Source organism: Cetorhinus maximus, chromosome 3, assembly GCF_964194155.1.
Source record: "Cetorhinus maximus chromosome 3, sCetMax3.hap1.1, whole genome shotgun sequence".
Lineage (NCBI taxonomy): Eukaryota > Metazoa > Chordata > Chondrichthyes > Lamniformes > Cetorhinidae > Cetorhinus > Cetorhinus maximus.
The window spans coordinates 123,339,397-123,362,776 of NC_135881.1; the positions used below are offsets into that span (position 1 = coordinate 123,339,397).

Below are 23,380 nucleotides of genomic sequence, written 5' to 3' on the forward strand. Positions count from 1 at the left end.
TGGAATGTGTGCACTTCTAGAGTGGTCACTTATTCTCTGGGATCATAGAAATGCAATAATAATGCTTCTGACAATGACTCCTTTGGCTCCTCAAAGAGACATTGGTGATCCTCATGCCACAGAAAAGGCACATCCTTTTTTCAACAATTCCCATAAAGGTTATGATTTTTGTGTGAAATTAGGAATGTAAGGAGACAAAAAGTTGACGAGACCCAAGCATCATCGAAGCTCCTCCTTATCTTGGGGTCTTGGCATCACATGGATATCTTCTATTTTGCTTGGATCAGGATGGATACCAGCATTCTAATTTATTAATTTATTTAGCGAATGCAAATCCCCGAAGCCAAGCTACAGCCTTCTCATTTGCTGAGTTTAAGGTGATTTGGCTGCCATTTAACCTGTAGAGGGGACAATCCTCATTAATGTGCAGCATTGTTTGTGTCTTTCCACAAGTGCATAAGGAGTTTATACTGAAGCCTCAGCAGTGGAGATTGGCTGCACAGGGACCCTGGCCTGTCTTGAACCCATTTGGCAAGGGCCACTTTCATTGTGATATTTCAAAGCCTGCCATTCGACAGATGAGGTTTGTCACAAGGAACTTGTTAGTGACTTGCCGTGTTTCCCATTCCTTGATCCAAAGGATGTCTGCTGGTAGATCTTGCTCAGGAAGTGTGCTTCATATCGGGTGCCGAGATGGAAGGTGGGCAGTAGGTGGGTTGAACAGGTCATCATGGAATGGTAATTGAGGTGCAGGATAGATGGTTTTAACCAGCTTGTGGATTTTTTGCCAGTTGGCAGATGTGTGGCAGAGTGATGTTTTCAAGGACACGAAGCCAGGGGAGAGGTCTTAAGCGGACAGTTCAGATATGATGCACATTGTTGCATTCAACTGAGTGTCAACAAGATGTGTGTGCGTGATGACCTTTGCTGGACAGGTGCACAGCACTCTGCTGTGAAGTATGGTAGGGCAAGTGCTGAGATCTGGATTGTTGTGGCAGCAGCACCCCATGTAGATCAAGCACATTTAGTTAGCAGGTTGTTTCTGGTTTTGATCTACGCTGCTGTTTTCTTCAAATGTTGCTGGTATTCAACCAATGGTGAGTGGGGCAGTTGCCATGCGGGAAGCCCAGAAGGCAAACCCTGCCAGGTTTGCTTGCAGGTTCCCAGGGATATCCATCATTCAAACACATTCAATATCTGATCAAGGGACCCGACATCGGGAAGGGGGGCCCGCTGAAAGCCAACCCACTGCCCTCATGCCCTCCCTCACCACCCCCACCCTGTGACTTCCAACCCACCCTCACTCAACTTTGACCTGGGGTCCCTGGGCAATCCAGGGCCTTTGGTGGGTGCATTGCCAGCAGCTGCCACCACTCCCATTGGCACTGCCTGCAATGTACAACTGCTGGAGTCTGATTGGCCAGCAGATCTCGGGGGTAGGATTTCCGCCACCAGAGTGCTTGATCCTGAGAAAGGCCCAACGCTGTCCAATTAAGCACTTAGTTCAGCAGGCCTTTCCGAAAGGAAGCGAAACAAGGATCTCATTGGCTCTCCAGCTGGTGGGCGAGACCCCTGTTGCCTGCTTTAAATACCACCTATAAACACTGAGATATGCCTCCATGAGAGACCTGATCAGCATCCTCAAGTCACACTTCTGCCACCTGGATAGGTCTCGAGGCACACTGCAGTATAGCTCCCTGACTGTCTCCATGCATGCTCCATAACTTTGACGTGCAAAGGGGCCATCAAGCCAACCTCAGAGGAAGTCATGGGGCAGGATTTTGACCTCGGCATGTGGGCGCGAGCCCTACATACTGGAGCGTAAAGTAGCGCATGATGATATTGGGTAAGTATCCTGACGTCATTGTACATGGTAGATGGGCGCGCGAGAGAGTCAGCAGTGTGCCCGCCGACAATTAAGAGGCCTATTAAGGCCATTAAAGTTTCAATTAACGGGGATTTTTCGCTGCTTGTCCAATGTTTCGGTTGGCGAGTGGGCAAATCGGCCAGGCGGCCTTTGCATTTTTGAGGAAACCTCATCCAAGGGAGGGATGAGGTTTCCAAGGTTAATTAAAACAAAGATAAAAATGTGTGGACATAATTTTCAACATCCTTATGTTTCTGATGCGTGGATATTGTTTCCGGATTTTGCATTACGTTTTTAATGGTTTTAAATTTGTCAGCTCCCTAAGGCAGCTCTCTGCCTTCAGGGATCCTACCATGCTCTCCCACACCTGCTCTGACCTCAGCAATCACCCTCCTCCCACCCCCAGCCCAGCGGCGCTGAGCATTTCAATTAATTGGTCAGTCAGCGTGAAATCATGGTCGGGGGCCGATCGCAGGCAGCGGCCCCTTTTGCAGCCGCTCCCAGGTCTACCAACTGCGCCCGTATGCCGAGGTCAAAATCCTGCCCGTGGAAATGATTTTCCAACACCAGGACAGTGTTGGCTAGAGGCTGGTGAGGGAGCTGTCCTCCTAAGCATAGACAGCAAGAGCCTCTCACATTGCACCACTGTGTCATGGTGCTTTAACATTATTTAAGATAATCCATCTCTCAGCCATTGTCTGGCTCACAATTTTTCCTATGCTAAGTACCACTGGGCAGTAAGTTCTGTCTTCCTCTGTTGCCCCATGTAGATAGTCACCCAGTTATCACTTTCTATATTAAGCATGTGTCATGGACTGTCGAGCAAAGTGATGGGCAACCTGTGGCCCATCAGGATTCTGAATGCAGCCTGTGAGACATTTTGTTGACCATTGCTCATGCGCAGGTTTGCCAGATTCTGCTGGTTTCCATCCACGTAGTTTTTTTCCCTACCGGCATTAGTAAAGTGATATGCAGGCAAAGCATGGGCATGTGAAGTGATTGCACACAACATTGGCTGAGAGCCATGCACTCCCTCTGCATCTTATCAAAGTGCTGCATACAAGCAGACTTTTTCTGCTATGGGACACATCAAATGCAAGAAGTGCAACAGACTAATGGGTGGAAATCTCAGTGCTGAATTGCAAAGTGTCTGCATATCCCAGTGTCCTAATCTAAGAAAGCTTGTGGAGAACAGATCCAACCAGAAGTTGCACTGAATATGATGTAAGGTAAGTGTAAATATTTATTTTGTTTTTACCATTTGAAGTTGATGGCAGTTCTATTCATATATGAATGATACAGCATTTTTTATAAGTCATTATGAAATATTTGGCATTTATTAAATGTATTTAAACCATGGGGGGTCATGGTTAGTGCACATGCCCGATTTCAATCTTGTGGCCCACTGAAATGAAGGAGGTCCAATCATGTGGCCCACTCACTAGCCTAGGTTGCCCTTCACTGGTCTGGGACAATCTTTTGAATGACCTCGTTCTGCAGAGCATTCTCTGGAATTTCCATAGGATTTCTGCCAAAATTATGGCAGATGATTAGGAGAATCCTTGTGGAAATTCAACCCATCAATTTCCTGGCAGTTAAAGCAAAGTTGCTATGTCTGGATACTTTGTGGATCCATGATGATCCAAATATACCGCTGCAATCCCATCGCAAAGACTCCCTGCACTATTTGTGTCCAACTTGAAAACTGTAAAGAGTAGTAGCCTGAACTTCCAGAAGCACAAAACTCAAGAATCAAACTGCTCATGCTCTTTTCATACAGTATTAAATTTTCAGGGGTCAGAGAGAATCCAGATTAACAGCCCCTGAAGACTGAACCTCTTCTAAGGTTGAACTCCGGCTGGCTTTGGGTAAAATTATAAAAACAAAAAACTGCGGATGCTGGAAATCCAAAACAAAAACAGAGTTACCTGGAAATCTGTTTTTGATTTGGGTAAAATTCACTCTTTTAGTCATTGCCCATTTGTAGATCAAGATCAACTTACATGCTTTTACTATGTTGAGCAGTAAATAATTTTGTTGCAGCGTGCTTTTTTTTGATAAATTTGGATATTTACTATGTTTATCTCTTGAGTGACAGACTGGTGACAGTCTTCAGCTAACTAAGGTGCTGATTTTTGATAGTTTCCCATCGTTTGTTACTGTGTTTTTTACACTCTTTGAAAAACGAAAAAAAAAAATCATAATATGTCTTAGCACTAATGTACAAAATTTCTGGAACATATTGTGGAGAATAAGTCGGCCGAAAAAAAAATAGATTGTGTATTTGTAAAGATTCTTGAAGAGTCACTGCAGAGAAGGAAAACGAAACTCTCTCCGCGAATATTGCTTAGTCCTTGGAGTGGTGACATCCTGAGAGGGCGCCAGCGAGTTGATGAGGAGGGATTTTATTTGTGGTTCGATATTTCTTTCTCTTTTTGGGGAGTCAGTCTTGTCGCAGCAGTTGTTGGTGTCCGGATAAGAGGAGGAGAGATTGTGCCAGCTGCCAGCACAACTCAAAATACTGGTAAACTTTCTCTGCTTTCAGGCTTCCTTCAGAGAGAAACAAATGCATCGTCGTGCAATCCGCCCCCTTAAATAACAGTAATTAGATATTTCCTTTCATCATTTCCTTTCCCTTTGGGGAGCATTGGGCGGCTGTACCCGGCCATTTGAACGTATCCACAGCTCTTACAAGGCCCCATGACTTTATTATAAGATACATATTTCTAAATTATCCCGTGTGTCTGTGTGAATTGTTCCTGATCCCTGGTGCAGGCCTGGTCTGGCCTGTCCTGACCTGACCTGACTCGACTCGTGGTCTCTCAATGTTGCCATGGCGTCTGTGGGGACAGAGAAATGCTCCATCAAGAAGAAAAGTGAGAAAAAATTCGCAGCCAGAGAGGAAGCCAAGCTGCTAGCAACTTTTATGGGTGTCATGAACAACATGCGAAAACAGGTAAGGATTTTGTGAGTGTTTCTGTGGAGCGTTAAGTAAGATTCAGATGTTTGATAATGAAGAAAAGCTATCCAGGTGCACAAATCCTCTTAACATATGAAAGAATGGTACTCAGACCGGCAGCTGATAATTTTTCATGTTAATTGCTATTTGGAGGTGTAGCAAAGTCTACTCTTTTAATAACTGATACTCGCCCACTGTCAAGGTTAAGAGAGTATATGTAGCATGGCACTGTAGAATGTGGGGTGATCTATAATGATCATGAAGGTACAAATATGTTCTTAGTTGAATTCAGCTTGAGCAACAATTATTAGTGGGGAGAAAGGATAGTGAGGAAGAGGGTACTACAAAGTGTTTGGTTCAGTGGCAGTACCCTTGCCTCAGAGTCAGAAGATGCGATGCTGGGGTACATAATCCAGGCTGGCACTTCAGCGCAGTACAGAGGGAGTGTTGCGTTGTCAGGAATACAGGAGCAGGACATTCGGCCCTCAAGCCTGCTCCGCCATTTAACTAGATCATAGCTGATCTTTTACCTCAATGCCATCTTCCCACATTACTCCCGTATCCCTTGTTGTCATTGGTAACTAGAAATTTATTGACCTCTGCTTTGAACATATTCAACGACTGAGCCGCCACAGTCCCCTGTGATAGAGAATTCCAAAGATTGACCACCTTTTGAAAGAAGAAATTCCTCCTCATTTCAGTCCTAAACGGCCTACCCCTTATTCTGAGACCGTTCTAGACCCCCCCAACCAGGGGAAACATCCCCCCTGCATCCACCCTGTCGAGCCCTGTAAGAATTTTATATACTTCAATGTGATCACCTCCCATTCTTCTAAACTCCAGAGAATACAAGCCCAGTCTCCTCAATCTTTCCTCAGGACAATCCCACCATCCCAGGGATTAATCCGGTGAACCTTCATTGCATTCCTTTTCTGGCCAGTATATCCTTCCTTAGGTAAGAAGATTAAAACTCCACACAGTACTCCAGGTATGGTCTCACCAAGGCTCTACAACTGCAGCAAGACTTCCTTATTCCTATACTCAAAACCCCTTGCAATAAAGGCTAACATACCATTCACCTTTCTAATTATTTGTTGCACCTGCATGTTAACTTTCATTGACTTGTGAACACCCAGGTCCCTTTGGACGTCAACACTTCCCAATCTCTTACCATTTAAGAACTACCCTGCCTTTTTGTTTTCCCTATCAAAGTGGACAACTTCACGTTTTTCCGCATTATATTCCATCTGCCATGTTTTTGCTCACTCATTTAGTCTGTCTAAATCTCCTGGAAGCCTCTTTGCATCCTCCTCACAACTCATTCCTACCATGCTTTGTGTCATCAGCAAACTTGGAAACATTACATTTGGTCCCCACATCCAAATCACTGATATAGATTGTGAACAGCTGGCCCACTAGTCACAGCCTGCCAACCTGAAAATGATCCATTTACCCCTACTTTCTGTCCATTAACTAATTCTCAATCCATGCCTGTATGTTACCTCCGATCCCATGAGTTCTCAATTCGCTTACTAACTTCCTGTGTGGGACCTTATCGAAAGCCTTCTGAAAATCCAAATATGCCACATCCACTGGCTCCCCTTTATCTATCCTGCTGGTAACATCCTGAAAACCCTCAAAGAAACTCCAACAGATATGTCGAACATGATTTCCTTTTCATAAATCCATTTTGACTGTGCCTAATCTCACCTTTATTTTCTAAGTGCCCAGTTGTCACATCCTTTAGAATAGATCCTAGCATTTTCCCTACTACTGGTGTCGGGCTAATAAGTTTGTAGTTCCCTTTCTTCTCTCTCCCTCTTTTCTTAAATAGTGGTGTTACGTTTGCTACCTTCCAATTCAGAGGTGCTATCTTCTGGATGAGATGTTAAACCAAGGCCCTGCCTTTCCTGTTATAGATATGAGGCACTATCTGAAGAACAGCAAGCATGTTCTCCTCATATCCTGGTCAACATTTATCTCTCAATCAACACCGTGATAGAATAGATTATCCGATCATTATCTCAATGCTCTTTGTGAGGGCCTTGCTGTGCACAAATTGGTTAATGCCTTTCCTGCAGTTCAGCGGTGACTGTATTTCAAAAGCACTTCATTGATTATAAAGCGCTTTGGGATATCCTGTGGTTGTGAAAGGTGCCATATATATGCAAGTTCTCTCTTTCTTTACATTTGGCCTCAGTGTCTCTCTATTAGGGACTGGGGAAAACACCATGTAGGTCTACTGCTTTTGATGGCTTCATTCAGGAACTCTTGTTGGACGTGTGTATGTCTGTTTGCTTGGTAAGGACAGCAAGAAGCTTTGAAAGAAAAGACTTGCATTTATATAGTGCCTTTCACAACCTCAGGATCCCCAAAGCTCTTTACAACCATTTAAGTACTTTTTAAAGTGTGTGAGAGTGCTACCAACTGAACCATGGCTGACACCAAGAAGTGACAGTGTTTGTGATTTAATAGTGTGCTGATACACATAATAGGTACAGGTTAATGTTGTACAAACTCAATATAGTAGGCTAATTGGTTGAGACATTAGAAGCTTTGCTGGATCCTTAGCTTACACAAGAGGTAAGAGTGTGGGGGTGGGAGTAGAAGCCATTCACTGAGATACTTTAGCTATGATTAGATATGTTAAAGTGGAACCAATGAAGTGCATTCCCAACTTAGCTGGATAGTGAAGGAGAGGTGTTAGAGGCACCCCCTCTGCATCTACTGTATCTATGGAAATATGGCTGGTTATTGCAATCCTCAGGCATGTGCCAACAAAGCTCCAGGCAAAAGTGCTGTCAGCTTTCAGCCACTCAACACCAGAGAAGCACGGGGCTGTGTGGCTGCAGGTTACTTACTGAGGCAGCTATCCTTGGAGAGGGGGGGAGAGACAGGCCTTGGAGTCCATTCGTGCAAAGTGGAGAGCATCTGTGGGTGTTTAGTGTGACTGCAGTGGTATCCCTGCCGATAACAGATGTTTATACTCACTCACAAGCTTCACGTTAAGTAAGTGAAAGAAAATAATAAATATATGTATTTAATTGTATAACTAATTTTATACAGAAAAAATACTTGTGTTGTGTTACAGGCGGTCCATGGAGTTTTTATAACACGGGAGGGGGGACTCAGAAGCAAAAAAGGTTGAGAATCCCTGGTGTAATTGACTGTGTCAAAGGCTGCAGAGAGGTCAAGAAGGGATAATGTATCATAGATACAGAGAATGTTGTTTGAGATTTAAGGTAAGGCCATTTCAATGCTGTGGAAACCTAACTGGAAGGATTCAAACAGGAAATTGTGGGAGGGATAAGCATTGATCTGAAGGCGACAACATATTCAAGGAGAAGGAAAGAGAAGTTGGAGATCTGTCAGTAGTTTGCAAGAATAGAAGTATCAAGGTTGTGTTTATTTTGTGTCCACATAGAGGATATTCGTACATAGGCAGCCTTCATTGAAAGATTATTTTGCATCAGTTACATCCAACATGCTTCAATTTCTGTGAAACCAGAATTATGCAAACTAAGTCATCTGTTTCAGGTTCCCTGAAGCAATGAATATAGATTGTTTTTAAGCCTTTACTACTTCCTACTCCTCCCTGCCCCCATCTTTCCAAATGTGTTGATTCACTCTGGGATACAATTTCATAGGCACCAACATGCCTACAATACTTCATCCAAATAGCCATTATTCGTGTGTGAGTCTACGCAGTGAGTTTCATAGATGATTTAACCAATGAAAATACCATAGCCAAACTGTGCCCCTATTCAACATCCAATGATTATTTTTCAATAATGGACAATGATCGACAACATAAACCTGGCTGACTTTTTATCCTTTCCCTGCCTAAGAGGCCCTGAAATTAGTTGTAACATCTTTACTGCCACCATGATTGAAATCAGCTAACTCAGTACAGACCAAGGATCAAACCTCAAGCTTTCCTGGTTTGAATAGCTCAGTTCCTATCACATTGTTTATATATCCATTAAGTTACCAAAGGAATTTTAGAGAGATTGTTGGTGAGCATTAATTGCTGTCCAGAAGCTGGATTTGATGGTCTCTCTAGAAATCAGTGAGACCTGTTATTCCCAACCCTGGAAAGTATGAAACTTGAAATCTTACTGTAAAACATTAGGAATCTGTATTTTATTTTACCAAAGTAGATAGAATTGTCTTTCAGAATTCGCTTGATTTAAAATCAGAATTTAAGTGGAGGCAGGGAGACTGAAAAAGTGTGGACTGTTATCTTGTCAGACTTCAGTTAACAAGAATTGGGAAGATGACATATTTGATTGAACTGATAGTTTTAAGGTAGCTCTTCATATTGAAATGAGGTTGGTGATTATAAGTGTTTTTGTAAGACTGCTGAGTGCGATCTAAACATTTGTAAATATTTAAATGATGCTTAAACATTAGCACCCCTATAGTACTCATCCAAATGTAGGAAGATCGTTGTAAAGGATAGTGTTGAGTTTGCTCAGTAGGTAATACTGAATCGGAAGGTAGGTTCATGTTTCTCTCAGATCATATTTTGTCTAGGCTGACATTTGAATGCAGTACTAAGGGAATGCTGCATTGTTCCAGTTGCTTGTCATTGACCTGATGTCTTATCTACTTGACCATGAGGTTATTGATCCCATGGTACTATCTGAGGAAGAGTCGTGAGTATTCCTGATGTCACGGCCAACATTCCTCCCAATACCACAAAATACAGATTAACTGGCTGTTCATATCTTTGCTGTTTGTGGGTTATTGCTGGCAGAAAATGGCCATGTTTGTCCACATAATGTTATATGGCAAAAGTTATTGATTATATGAAGCCTAATTAGATATTTTGATGCCCTAATTAGATGCACGCATTAAATAGTTTGGGCATTATTGTTGTTTATAAAGCAGAACAACTGTTATTGAATTGGACTTTGAAACAAAGCTTAAAATTTCTTATCCAGTTCAGTGAAGTTAAAACATGTCTTTGGAATAAAATTGCAGTCACTAAAACTTCCAAAAGGATAAAATAGGGGACATAGTAATGGTTTTCGTTATGAATGTTTGAGTGAACTTCATCTTAAATATCTTTTAACCAAGACACTGTGATTGCTGACGTACATTGCCTCCCGGCCCACCAATGTCTCGAATTTAAAATTCTCAACTTTGTGTTCAAAACCCTCCATTGCCTCACTCCTCCCTGTCACTGTAATGTCCCCCAGCTCTACAGTCCTCAGAAGGACTCTAATTCTGGCCTTTTTTGTACCCACAATTTACATCCCCCCCTCCCCCGGCCACCATTAGCGGCTATGCTTTTAGTTGTCTAGGCCCTAGCTCTGGAATTTCCTCCCTAATCCTCCTCTCCTTTTACCTCTCTCCTTTTAAGATGGCCCTTAAAACCCACCTCTTTGTTCAAGCTTTTGGTCACCTGTCCTAATATCTTCCTATGTGGCTTGGTGTCAAAATTTGTCTGAAGGTCTGATAATGCACGTGTGAAATGCCATGGGATGTTTTACGAAGTGAAAGGTGCAACACAAATGCAGGCTGTTGCTGTTTGTATTCCTGCTCTGCTGTGTTAACACCACCAGCTCCTGATGTAATGATGTGCAACCTAAAGCAATGCCAAAGTAAACTTGATGTATTAGTTGAGGCTAGCTGTTGGGAAGACCTGATTTGCAGGGGAAAAGACAAGCTTCTCAGTTGCTGGCAGTTGTGGAATTTTGATGATCGTACAAATACTGTCATGTAAGAAATGTTATACGAGTTGCATATTGCTGAAAAAAGAGACATGCTGTCAAAGCTTTTCATCTTGCACTCATCAGGACAAATTTCAAAGGGAGCAATGATTTATACTGCATGAGAAAAGGGTGTTAATTGGTTGAGGTGTTGCCTTGGAGAATGCTCCATGGAACTATTGTCCTCCGTGCTGCTATTTGATTTTTAAAAAGTGCTTCAATGCCTGGGCATGTTCCTTTTGCCTACAGAGGACAGGTCCCTGACTATAAATATATGTAGCTACTAGCATGTGTAAGTGAGTCATGTTACAAGCCCAACTGATAATTTAATTGACTGTTAGTGTAATCCTTAGCAAGTTCATTTGTGTTGTAGGCAGAATGTCTCTTTGGCTTAATATCAGCAGCTGTCACCTATCAGTGGATGTATATGATAGGATTCAACCTCATGGTTCACTACATCCATGTGTGTACCGGCTGCCCAAGACACACACAAATGCTGTCCTATTATGCCCTATCTTATCTATGACTGGTTCTGCGCAACATGAATTGACCAAATGATTGAGTGAGCTGCTACAACCGGTTCTAGGTGAATTTTCCACATGCATGATGAAGGATTCCATCACCTTCACAAAGACCACATGTGAACTGCACATCGATAACAAAGCTGTGCCTATGTGTCTGTTTGACTTTGCAAGCCTATTCACTAATGTGTTGCTCAAGGAAGCCATAGATATATGTGCTGTGGCACTATATCATAGCAATCTAGACACACCATTTTCTGAATCTGTATTCATTGAACTTATGAACTTAGCAACCCGCGCAGTTGAGTTCAGCTTTAATGACACCATGTATGCCCAAATAATTGGTGTTGCTATGGGAACCTGTCTCGGCCCAGCTCTCACTAACATTTTCGTCGGTTTCCATGAGAAACATGTTTTTGATGGAATGACCCCTAACCTCCTACCCCTTACATATTTCAATGCGTAGATGATATTTTTGCTATATTTGAATCTGCAGCTGCATTTAAGAATTTTCTTGTACATCTTAATGCACTCAATGCTAGTTGAGAAATCCGCTAATGGGTCCTCTACTAATGTCTAGTATAAGCCTACCAGCCACTGGCATACATCACTGAGTATTCAATGTCTTTTGAAAGTTGCACTGTCGTTAACTGGTAAAAAAAATTATTTTTCAGTATATGTTTTGGAATTCCTACAGCTCCATGCGCTTTAATAATGGCCTTATATAGGCAACCTCATAAATAGGGCCATTTGCTCACTCTGCAAGCTTGATGCTAAATTAGAGTGCATCAAAGCTTTCCTGCAAGATAATGGCTATCCCAATCAAATCATTAAGATAAAAGCAAAATACTGCAGATGCTGGAAATCTGAAGCAAAAACATAAAATGCTGAAAACACTCAGCAGGTCCAGCAGCATCTGTGGAGAGAGAAATAGAGTTAACGTTTCAAGTCCGTATGACCCTTCTTCAGAGCCAATCGGATCATTGCTTGCCGTGTATCACAAATGGGCCTAAGGCCACCACTTTCAGACTTGAAAAGTGCCCAGTCTACCTCAAATTACCCTGGAAGGGTAAGGTATTGCAATTTTTTGAGCAACTGGTGAAGCTGGCCATTTCACGTTGCTACCGTGCAATAGCAATGCAAGTGGTATTCTCCACTAACAGGATGCTGTCTTCAATCCAGAGAGGAATTCTGCCTACCACATAAATGAGTAATGTGATATATAAATTTCAGTGCTGTAAGCCGTATATCCCCACAACTGGCAGATCATATCAAACGGCACACCCCTTTGGCTGTTTGTTGTTGGCAGAGTACTGACCATACTCAACCATCTTGTCCTTGCGTTATTCAGAATATGATGTCTACCTTTAGATATGATTCCGTGACCAAGCAGCAGTTGTTGAACAATCTCAAGTGTGTAAAGAATTACACCAACAACCAATTTAAAATTGTTAGTTGGGCTTGCATTGTGATTCACACTTGCTAGAAGCTACATGTACTCAAAAGCAGGAACTGGTGTACTGCAGACAAGAGAAACATGTCCAGCCAACATGTCCATGGTAACGCCTTAACCAATCTGATTCAACTTGCTGACCAATTAGCATCCTTTTCTCATGCAGTATAAATTGTTGCTCCCTTTGAAATTTGGTATTCTTATGTCTGTCCTGATGAGTGTAAGATGAAAAGTTTCAATAGCATGTCTCTCTTTTCAGTGATACTCAGGTCTGTGCTACAAGCGACCAGTTGCACACTCTTAAATAAAAACACAAAATGATGGGAAACTCAGCAGGCCTGGCAGCATCTGTGGAGAGAGAAACAGTTAACGTTTTGAGTCCAATATGACTCTTCTTAGGAACTCAGTTTTTACTTCAGATTTCCAGCATCCACAATACTTTGCTTTTATTATAATTGCATATTCTTGTTGGCCACAATAGTTCTTGCATTACAGTGTTTGTCTGATCCTTATGAATGCAATATATGTGTGTGATCTCCAAATGGGATAAAGTGATATAGAAACAGGCGGGTAATTGGATTAGGATTACTGTTTACATACAAGATAAACACCATATGGACTGGTATGACAAATCAGCTTGTTTCGGTATTGTAATTTCTATGTTTCTTATTCAGAAAATTTTGTGTGATGTCCTTCTGGTGGTGTCGGATCGAAAAGTCCCAGCTCATCGAGTAGTGCTTGCAGCTGCCAGCCACTTTTTCAGTCTAATGTTTACCAGTAAGTTTGTTTTTGCTGGTCAGTTTTACAGTTTCAGTAGGTGGCTATTGAGGCTCATTGCACCTTACTCCAAATTAATTAATTATTAATGGCCTGCTCTTCCCTGGTAGCAAATATGCTTGAATCAAAGTCTTATGAAGTGGAACTCAAAGATGCTGAACCTGACATAATTGAACTGCTGGTAGAGTTTGCGTATACTGCAAGGTGAGTAGATGTTTCTTTCTTCCCCACCCCCACACCCCTTATTCATTTTTAAAGATTGCCCTTTACTTGTCATGTTCAGTCCCTTAAGTTTTCAACTCCGAAAACATTCTGCAAAAATTTCAATTCAAAGAAATCGCATTAACAGTTTTCAATAAATTATTTTTTAATGTTTGCAGGATCTCAGTTAACAGCAATAATGTCCAATCTCTATTGGATGCAGCAAACCAGTATCAGATTGAACCAGTGAAAAAAATGTGTGTTGAGTTCCTCAAAGAGCAAATTGATGCTTCAAATTGCCTTGGTATGTCATTGATCTGTATTCAGATACTGTCCTATAATTAGGGTGAAGACTGTGCAGTAGTGATGATGTAGTTTTCATCCCTCAAACCTCTGCCATGTCTTTCTCTGTATTGTCTTAAAATCTGATGACAGCTAGAAATGAAGACAAATGATGCTGTATACAGTGACACAAAAACAAAAATAGCTGGAACTGATTCTGATGAAGAGTCATACGGACTCGAAAAGTTAACTTTGTCTTCCTCTCAGCAGATGCTGTCAGACCTGCTGAGTTTTTCCAGCTGTTTTTGTTTTTGTTGCAGATTTCCAGCATCCGCAGTATTTTGCTTTTTTCTTACTGTATACAGTGACCTTGGTTGCCTCAATTAAGGAAAAACACTTCTAAAGCATCCCCTGCAGTGTCATCTTTTGTTGACATTGGTTTTGATTTTTATCTTTTTCATGTCTTGCTCCTATGGTCCAGCTGATGGCTAAGTCATGTAGATCAGTAAACTCGCAGGGTGGAATTTTCCACTCCTGTTGGTGGCAGATGTGAGCGGACAATTTAGCAAAAAGGCCAAAAATCGGTTTTACCCCATCGCGAAACCAGTTTGCAATTATCCACTCCACCCGTCAATGGCAGGCTGCGTTTCCTGCCGCCGCACGCCAGGAACCTAATTTCAATTTTTTAGCATCTCTTATAAGCCCTGCTCACCAGAATCAACCCCCCCATGCAGGATCATCCGGGCACGTTGGCGTGATTGCGGGAAGCACTCGTGGTCATTAATACCAGGCTTCACAGGCAGCAGCACATCACTTTTAGGGGGTTCACGGTGGGTCTCTACGTACCAGACCAGCTGCAAGGTAGGGGTGGCTTTTCAATGGCTGCTACGGCTTGCTTGGGAAAGGGGGAAGAAGTGGCCTCAGGCAAGGGAAGAGGCTGCAATGTGAGGGCTGTATTGAGCAAGGTGGGGTATTCCAGGGTGTGCGTGTGGGCACATGTTGATCTGTGCGAGTGGCCTCAAGATAGTGAGAACTGAGGAGGCAGGCTCCAAAGGAGATGAGGCCAGATGGAGATGTGAGGGTGTGTGTGAGAGTGAGTGGTGATGTCCCTTGAGCTGACAATGAGTGAGATGCCAGTGAATGTGTGATGGCCTTGTGAGTGTGTCAGCTTAGAGTGATGAGATGGTTGCCTTACCCTGATGGCACGGATGAGATCATTCATCCTCTTTCTGAACTGGATGGCCAACCTCTTCTGTGCAGCGTTGGTACTGATCGCCACTGCCTCCCAGAGTGGTGAGATTGCTGGCCAGAGCGGGGTGGAGGACACCATGGTGGGCCTCCAAAAGGCATTCCAGTGACAGGTCACTGAACTTTTCTTGGCTTTCAGGGCCATGTCTTCACTGGAGCAGCCTTGGGCTGCAAGCATTGAGAACTGTGTGCACGCCTGAAGTTTAGATATGGCACCTGTAGTGAGGAAACAGTGTGGTAATGGTGTGGTGGGCAATTCAGAGGCTGCCCACCAGCGAGACAGCATATTTCCTGTGGCTACATAATTAATGAGGCAGGAAGCGATGACACGGTGTGAGAACCTGCCATTGCGGCCAATGGGCAATGCGTCTTTTTTCACGCCCACTACTGCACTTAGTGCAATTCTGGGATGATTCCACCCGCAGATTGACCATTGGATTAGTTAGCTAATCTCAACCTGGCACTACATTTGCCTTTAGCACCCTTGGATCAAGGAATGGGAAATTACCTGGAGTTCCCACTTCTGATTGCTACATAGTGTCCCTGCTGGAAAATGCAGGTAGCACTTGGGGTGTGATTTTCATCTTCAAGTGTAAATCGGTTCTTAATAGGTTTGTATTGCTTTAAGGCCTGTATGAATCTTGTGCAAACAGTAGATAATTTTTTTCTCTAACTTCATTCACATAATTATTCACAACTCAATTTGTAAACACTGATAGGTCTAGGAACAACATCAATTGCAGGAGAGGAAAATTGTAAGTCAGATTTAAACGTGGTACATAGGAACAGGAGGAAGTCAGTCAGCCCCATAAGCTGTTTCACCATTTGGTTAGCTCATTGTTGATCTGTATCTCAGTTCCACTTACCTGTCATTGCTCTTTGGCCTTTGATACCCTTACCTTAAAAAAAGCATTGGTCTCAAGTTTTGAAAATTTCAAAAAACCCTGCACCCTCTGCCTTTTTGAGGAATGTGTCCAAATTTCCACCACCCTTTGTGTAGAAAAAATGCTTCCTGATTTTGCTCTTTAATGGGCTAGCTCTATTGTAATATTGTGCCCTGTGCCTGTTGTTCTGGATTGCTCCACCAGAGGAAATACCTTCTCTGCATCTACTTTACGTAATCCCTTATTCATCTTAAATACCTTGTTAGGGTTACACTTTATACTTCTAAACTCAAAGGAATACAACCCAAGTTTAGGCAACCTGTCCTAATACTTTAATTCTTTAAACCCTAGCATTCTTGTGAATCTGCATTGTAATCTTTCCCAAAGTTCAGTTCCCAAAACTGTAATATTCCAGATTGGGTCTAACCAAGGTTCAGTACAGCTGAAGCATCATTTTCTAATTTTTGTATTCTAATTCAGATGAGATTAAGGCCAACATTCCATTAGCCTTTTTTAACCAGAGCACTAGCTTTTAGGGATTTGTGTATATGGACACCTAATAGTCTTTGCTCCTCCACAGCTCCTGGTCTCTCACCATTAATAACATAAATCAGTCTGACTGATCATTGTGTAATGCCAAATTAGATTGCGACTGTCATTCAAGATTGTTTCTTAATATTGAAACACAAATAACAGGAATAGGCCACTTACCCCCTCAAAGAGGAATTGTGTTAATTTTTCTAAAGCTTAATAAATTAGTCCATTTGTATGATATTGTTCGGCTGCAATTAGAATGCTGTGCGCAGTTTTTGGTGCTCCATCATAGGACATTGAAACCAAAGATTGTATATCGTAGATCACTGGAGTGACGGCAGGAATGGTAAATTATGAGGAGAGATTTGAGATATTGGAACTATTTCTATGGAAGCAGAAAACGCTGGGGATGCAGTAGAAGTTTTGAAAATTATGAAGGATTTCAATCCGGTGATAAAGAAAAACGATTTCCTCTGGCTGGGGACTGACTGATGAAGAGCCATCAATTGAAGTTGCCCTGAGAGGGAGTAGTGTTTAGAAGAATTATTTTTTTAACACAGAAGGTTGTTGGGGTGTGAAATACTTTGCTGAAGAAAATAATTGAGCCTGAGGCCATTGAATCTTTTGGAAGAAAATAGATAAATAATTGAAAGAGAGGTTATGTGAGGATAATTAGCACATATGTGATTGGCCAAATGCCCTCCTACTATGGTTCTTCTATGGTTGTTTTCTGTCCTTGTTTGCAGGAATAAGTGTGTTGGCAGAGTGCCTCGACTGTCCAGAGCTCAAGACTTCAGCAGATGCATACATTCATCAGCATTTCACTGAAGTTTACAAAACTGATGAGTTTTTGCAACTTGATGTCAAAAGAGTAACTCATCTGCTGAAACAAGATGCACTGACAGTTAGAGCAGAAGACCAGGTACAAACAGCCATATTCAAACTCCCTTCACAAAACCTCCTTAATCAAGTGAATTTTCTAAGCATTTCATAACCAAGTATCTGCATAGTTACAATGGCATAGAAAAAAAAATAGTGATTATATATTAGCATTGGGCTTGAGGTAGGATTAGATGGGGAGAAAGCCTATCCATTATTGCCATTTTCTGCTAGGTACAACTTCATTCAGAAGTTATAAATGCTTCCTCTTATCATTTTAATGTTTTACTGTAAATCTTTTTTTGAGGGGAGGAAGATGAACAAATGTTATTTTGTTCTCATGGTATGTCTTTGATATACACATTCAAGGGATATAAGTTCTCTGCAGATATGATTCATTTGTGTTGCTTTATTTCTATTCCACTGTAGGTTTATGACGCAGCAGTCAGGTGGTTAAAATATGATGAGCTCAATCGACAGCAGTTTATGGTTGATATTCTGGCTAAAGTCAGATTTCCACTAATCTCTAAGAATTTCTTGAGTAAAACTGTCCAAGCAGAATCACTCATACAGGATAATCCAGAGTGTCTTAAAATGGTTATTAGTAAGTATATGTGTTTTGTCTCCCTAACTTATTGCCACATTGCGTTTGAGGGGAAGCAATGTGATTACTTTAAACTCTGTTCTCAACTAAGTGAATTTTAGTATAGATCAGAACGCTAAGCACAGAGTTTTATCTCTTTTTCAAATAATTTAATTTTAAGATTTACTTAAAAGTTTTGAGTTCTTTTACATATTTCATAATGCCCAGCATATGACCAATGCATATTTACTGGGCTTTGGTAGAAAGACTGGCAAGAATCTGCACATTCCTGGATTTAGAGTTAATACATGGATCAGAATTATATAAATTACTCTGGCATATCTGTGTAGAAATTGAACACAATACAAAACCGAATTCATACAAAAGTACAGGAAAATATGGTAGATGTTTTCTGCATTGACGTAACAGGAATAATATGCATTTGATCCAAGGCTGGACATTTAATATTTCTTGATGGGGAAATTCTAATTAATGGTGGTGACTAGAATGTAATCTAGCACATTAGAATATTTGGCCTGGATCAAAAGTATTTATTTAGGAACTGTTTGACCTGGATTAAAAGTATTTATTTAGGAACTGTTGGTACCTGTGCTAAAGCACTCTCCTTTTACTCCGGGAAATTATTTTGGATCCAACATATTGATCTTACGTGAATTAAGGCAGTCTCAACCCAGTAACCGGGCACCAAATCACTGCTACTGACAAGTAGTTACAGATTTTAATTAAATGATCATAAGCAATAAGGATGGTGGTCTGGAAAATATGCAGTAGAGGTGACGCCACATGTTAGGGGTAAAGCATATTGTGGGGCAATAGAGAAAAGGCTGTACTATATCTAATTTGTGTTGACATTGAGTGATGAAAGTAGGGTAGTGTTCCATTTTCTACTAATGTGGTCGGTCACTCTGATGAATGCACAAAATGCATAAATTACACTTAAAGTAGCTTTGTAAATGGAAGCCAACACTTTGGGGTGGATCTTTCTGACTAACCACCTTGCCTTTTTTGTGAGTGTGACATTCCAAATGGATGTTGAAACATTCTACTTTATTGTATACCTGAACAACCAGAAAGTTTTTGATACTGTTCCTCATTCTTGACTGTTTCTCCATCTAGGTGGCATGCGCTATCATCTTCTGTCTCCAGAGGATAGAGAGGAATTGGGAGAAAGTACACGGCCAAGACAGAAGAAACATGATTATCGTATTGCATTGTTCGGTGGATCTCAGCCGCAGTCCTGTCGATACTTTAATCCCAAGGTAAACACTGGGGGCTGAGGTGGGCGGAGCACAGAACAAGGCATTTGTGATCGGTAGTTCTGCAAGACTAAGCATTTACGTAGAACCTATGTAGAACTTGATTAGAAAATGGAATCAAGCAGCTTAACCAAACCAGTCCATGTTGGAATTAAAAACAGAAAATGCTGGAAATACTCAGCAGGTCAAGCAGCATCTGAGAAACAGAGTTAACATTTCAGGCCAGTGACCTTTCATCACATGGACTACTGCTCGCCTGGAGGATGAACACCCACAGTCCGTGTTGTTGTTTATTCTCCATGTGAGCCATATTCCAAAGATTTTAGACTTCTTAATAGCTGCTAATGTTAACAGTGCAGGTATTTTTATCTTCAATCAAATTATTTGTAATATTTGTTCTAAAAGAAATACAGCCTTTGGTAGGTATATCAATGAAGGGTTTATATCCCTCATGCTGCTTTAAAAAAAATTGGTGTGGCATATGTCATGCTGTCCATCTCCAAATAGCAGAACTGCCCCAGAAGTCCCTGCATTGTTTAAATGTGGTTGTGTCTCTATTTTAAGATTCATTTTAAATATTTTAACTTTTGTTGTAATTTCACCAAAAATCTGATACTAATGTAATTCCTTTAGCCTTTGAAAAATATTACTATTAAACCAATAGTTCCCAAAATGTTCAGTGTAATATGTCAAGTTTAAGTGGGATACATTAGTCCTTGATATGTATGGAACTATCCCAGTAGGTCAAGTTCAAAGTAATTGTGAGTTTGTTTCCCTAAATGATGTTACTCTTTGCACAGGATTATACTTGGATGGACATTCGTTGTCCATTTGAGAAGCGTCGAGATGCAGCCTGTGTCTTCTGGGACAATGTTGTTTACATGTTGGGTGGTTCACAGCTTTTCCCCATCAAACGGATGGACTGCTACAATGTGGTTAAGGACAGCTGGTATTCTAAGCTGGGTCCTCCAACTCCTCGAGACAGTCTTGCAGCATGTGCTGCAGAAGGCAAGATTTACACATCTGGAGGCTCCGAAGTAGGTGAGTTAATTGTCTGTTAATTCGATGGTGCTTGTATCTACAGGATGCACTGTGGCAAGTCAACAAGGCTTCTTCGACATCACCTCCCAACCTACGACCTCCACTACCTAGAAGGACAAGAGCAGCATGTGCATGGGAACACATACCTCAAGGCACAGACTATCTGGACTTGGACATATGTTGCTGTTCCTTCATTGTCGGTGCGTTAAAATCCTAGAATTCCCTATTTAACAGTATAGTGGGAGTATCTTCACACGGACTGCAGCAATTCAGGAAAGCTGACCACCGCCTTCGAGGTCAACCAGGATGGGCAATAAATGCTGACCTTACCAAAGAAGCTCAAGCCCTAAGAATAAAGTTTAAAAATATTCTTGTTTAAAAGTACACTGTGGTTTCATAGCCTTTTTTCATAGGTTAATGCTCTGTAAAGCTGTATCACATTCTAATCAGTAAAGAATGGTAGCTCACTCAAGATGTTTGCGAAATTTTGTTGCAGTGTCATCATCATGTTCCTGGACGATTTATAAAGTTAAAGCAGGGCTTCCAAGTTATTCCCCATAATTAATGCTTACAAAACAGACAGCCCACATGACTTCAGGAATTGGCTTGTGAGACGGTGATTTATGGACAGCAAAGCCCAGCCACTGTTCAGGAATATTGTTCAATTGTATGAATTACTCCATTTGTATCCTCAGTGTTGCATCAGCTGAGATCAGCTAGTACAGCATAATCCTGAAAATCAAACCTGGGACCCTGTGGTCTGTTAGTGGTACAAACAGACAACGACTTTACCCAGTGGGCATCAGGGAACTTTTTATATGGGTTTGATCAAAATAAATACTAATTGCTTCTGAAGCTTCTGCTTGAATGTAATATTCTAATAAAGTGAAACAGTAAACATGATGTGCTACAGAGGAAGTTTTAAATTCTTGGGAAGTATACAGTCCAACAGCCATACTGCTGTCAATCATCCAAATAAGCCTGAAATTCTTTGTTGAATTTTATAACATCTAAAAACCCTCTTGTGAGACTGTTTGGTCTTTACTATTATATATATGTGATTGGCATAACTAATAGACCAGTAGGACATGTTCATTAATGTGGGCTCTTCGACAAATGTGACAATTCTCTCCCTCAATGATTTTTTAAACTAAGAAGACATACTTTCTTTTGCCTTTATTCCACTGTGCCACTGAATGTTGAGTTGAAAGCAAAAACAGCTGCAGCAGGCTTTTGCCAGCTCTGCTGCAACCAGGAGGTGTAGAAGCATTAACTTAAAGAAAAAACATTTCTTCATTCCATTCTGGTTGGGAAGTACTTTTCATTTGTAAGTTCTTCCCTGGCTGGGATTCTTGAGCAGAAATCTCTTGAGAGACACCACAGCATTGCCACACCAGCAAAATAGGTTGCCTGATTCTAAATATTAATAGGGTGCCACCCTTCTAGTTGGTTAGTACCAGCCATTTTAATTATTTTTCCTTCTTATTGCAGGAAACTCTGCCTTGTATCTGTTTGAATGCTACGATACCAGAACAGAGAATTGGCATACCAAACCCAGTATGTTGACACCTCGATGCAGCCATGGTATGGTGGAGGCTAAAGGGCTCATCTATGTTTGTGGTGGAAGTTTAGGCAACAATGTATCTGGAAGAGTTCTAAATTCCTGTGAAGTGTACAATCCTGCAACTGAGTCGTAAGTGCCAGTAATCCTGAAATCTCCAAATAGTTGTTTTCTTTTCCAAAGTTGTGGTTTCTGAGAGATCCATATTTTTCTTGTCTTTCTTAATTAATTTCTCTAACCATTATTTTAAATTCACAACTATCAGTTTTAAAATAATGGTCTTTCTTAACCTGCCTCCAGCTGTTCCACGTTTGACCACACCATCCTCTTCCAATGCCTCTCCACTGTTTTCCAGCTGGGTGATACTGGTCTCATCTAGTTCCCTCCTTTTTCTACCTAATCGTGGCCAGAGTATCACCAGCAGTGGGTTCTTTTCCTGCTCCCATACCGTTACATCTGGTGCCCCCCATGAACCTATCCTTATCTATCCCCTATCTACTGACTCTATCCCTATTTTTGGCAACTGTCTGAGATTAAACCAGTCTAGTCACAACCTTGGTGTCATATTTGACTCTCAGATGAGCATCCTTTCATGCATTCACACTATCACTAAGATTGCCTATTTTCACCTCTGTAACATTGCCTGACTTCACCCCTATCTCAGTGCATGTGCTGCTGGAACCCTCATTCATGCCTTTGTTACCTCTAGACTGCACTATTCCAATGCATTCCTGGTTGACCTACCACATTCTGTCCTCTGTAAGCCTGGGGTCGTGTAAAATTCTGTCACCCGTGTCTTAAATGTTCACCTATCACTCCTGTGCTCAGTGTCCTATATTGACTCCCAGTCAAGCAGTGCCTTGATTTCAAAATTCTCAACCTTCTCTTCAAATCCTTCCATGGCTCACTCCTCCCTATAGTCTGTTATCTCCTCCAGCCCCACAATCCTTCCGAGATATCTGTACTCCTCTAATTCTGACTACTTGAGGATCTCCAATTTTAATCACTCCCAATTGGTAACTGTACCTCCAGTTGCCTAGGTCCTCCGCTCTGGAGTTCTCTCCCTACATCTCTCCACTTCTCTACTTCCCTTAACTCCTTTAAGACACTGTGAAACTTAATTTTTGGCCAAGATCTTGGTATCTGATCTAAAATCTCTTCATCTGCTCAGTCATATTTTGTTTTGATGCCCCTGTGAAGCACCTTGGGACATTTTATTATGTTAAAGGTGCGGTATAAAAATAGAAGGAATTCCTCCTATCTTTATACACTGAGGTTATAGAACCATAGAATGGTTAAAGCACAGAAGAAGGCAATTTTTCCCGTTGTGTCGATGCCGGCTCTCTGTAAGAACAACTCCCCGCCCCCACCGCCCCACTGCCTGCCACTTTTCCCCATAGCCCTGCAATTCTTTTCTCTTCAGATAATAATCCAATTCTCTTTTGAAAGCCACAATTGAATTTGCCTCCCACACTCTCAGGCAGTTCATTTCAGATCCTAACCACTCACTGTGTTTAAACAAAAAAGTTTTTGCTCACGTAGCTGTTGCTTCTTTTGCCAGTCACCTTAAATTGGTGTCCTCTGGTTCTGGATCTT

At 41.6% G+C, this 23,380-nt stretch overlaps 1 protein-coding gene across 3 annotated transcripts in view; it reads left to right on the forward strand.

Moving 5' to 3' along the window:
- The first annotated feature begins 4,258 nt into the window (after positions 1-4,258).
- The window catches only part of klhl7 (kelch-like family member 7), a 31,704-nt gene continuing 12,582 nt past the window's right edge, over positions 4,259-23,380 (forward strand). Inside the window, exons 1-10 of one of the 3 annotated variants that reach the window (XM_078538877.1) lie at positions 4,684-4,823; positions 7,918-8,068; positions 13,192-13,294; positions 13,405-13,498; positions 13,675-13,799; positions 17,190-17,365; positions 17,752-17,926; positions 19,043-19,185; positions 19,983-20,223; positions 21,715-21,916. In XM_078538877.1, the coding sequence (XP_078395003.1) occupies positions 8,030-8,068; positions 13,192-13,294; positions 13,405-13,498; positions 13,675-13,799; positions 17,190-17,365; positions 17,752-17,926; positions 19,043-19,185; positions 19,983-20,223; positions 21,715-21,916 (1,298 nt within the window). In that variant the 5' untranslated portion in view covers positions 4,684-4,823; positions 7,918-8,029. Of the gene's footprint in view, positions 4,824-7,917; positions 8,069-13,191; positions 13,295-13,404; positions 13,499-13,674; positions 13,800-17,189; positions 17,366-17,751; positions 17,927-19,042; positions 19,186-19,982; positions 20,224-21,714; positions 21,917-23,380 lie in introns of all 3 variants that reach the window. The other 2 variants (XM_078538876.1, XR_013576201.1) reach the window with 2 other exon arrangements.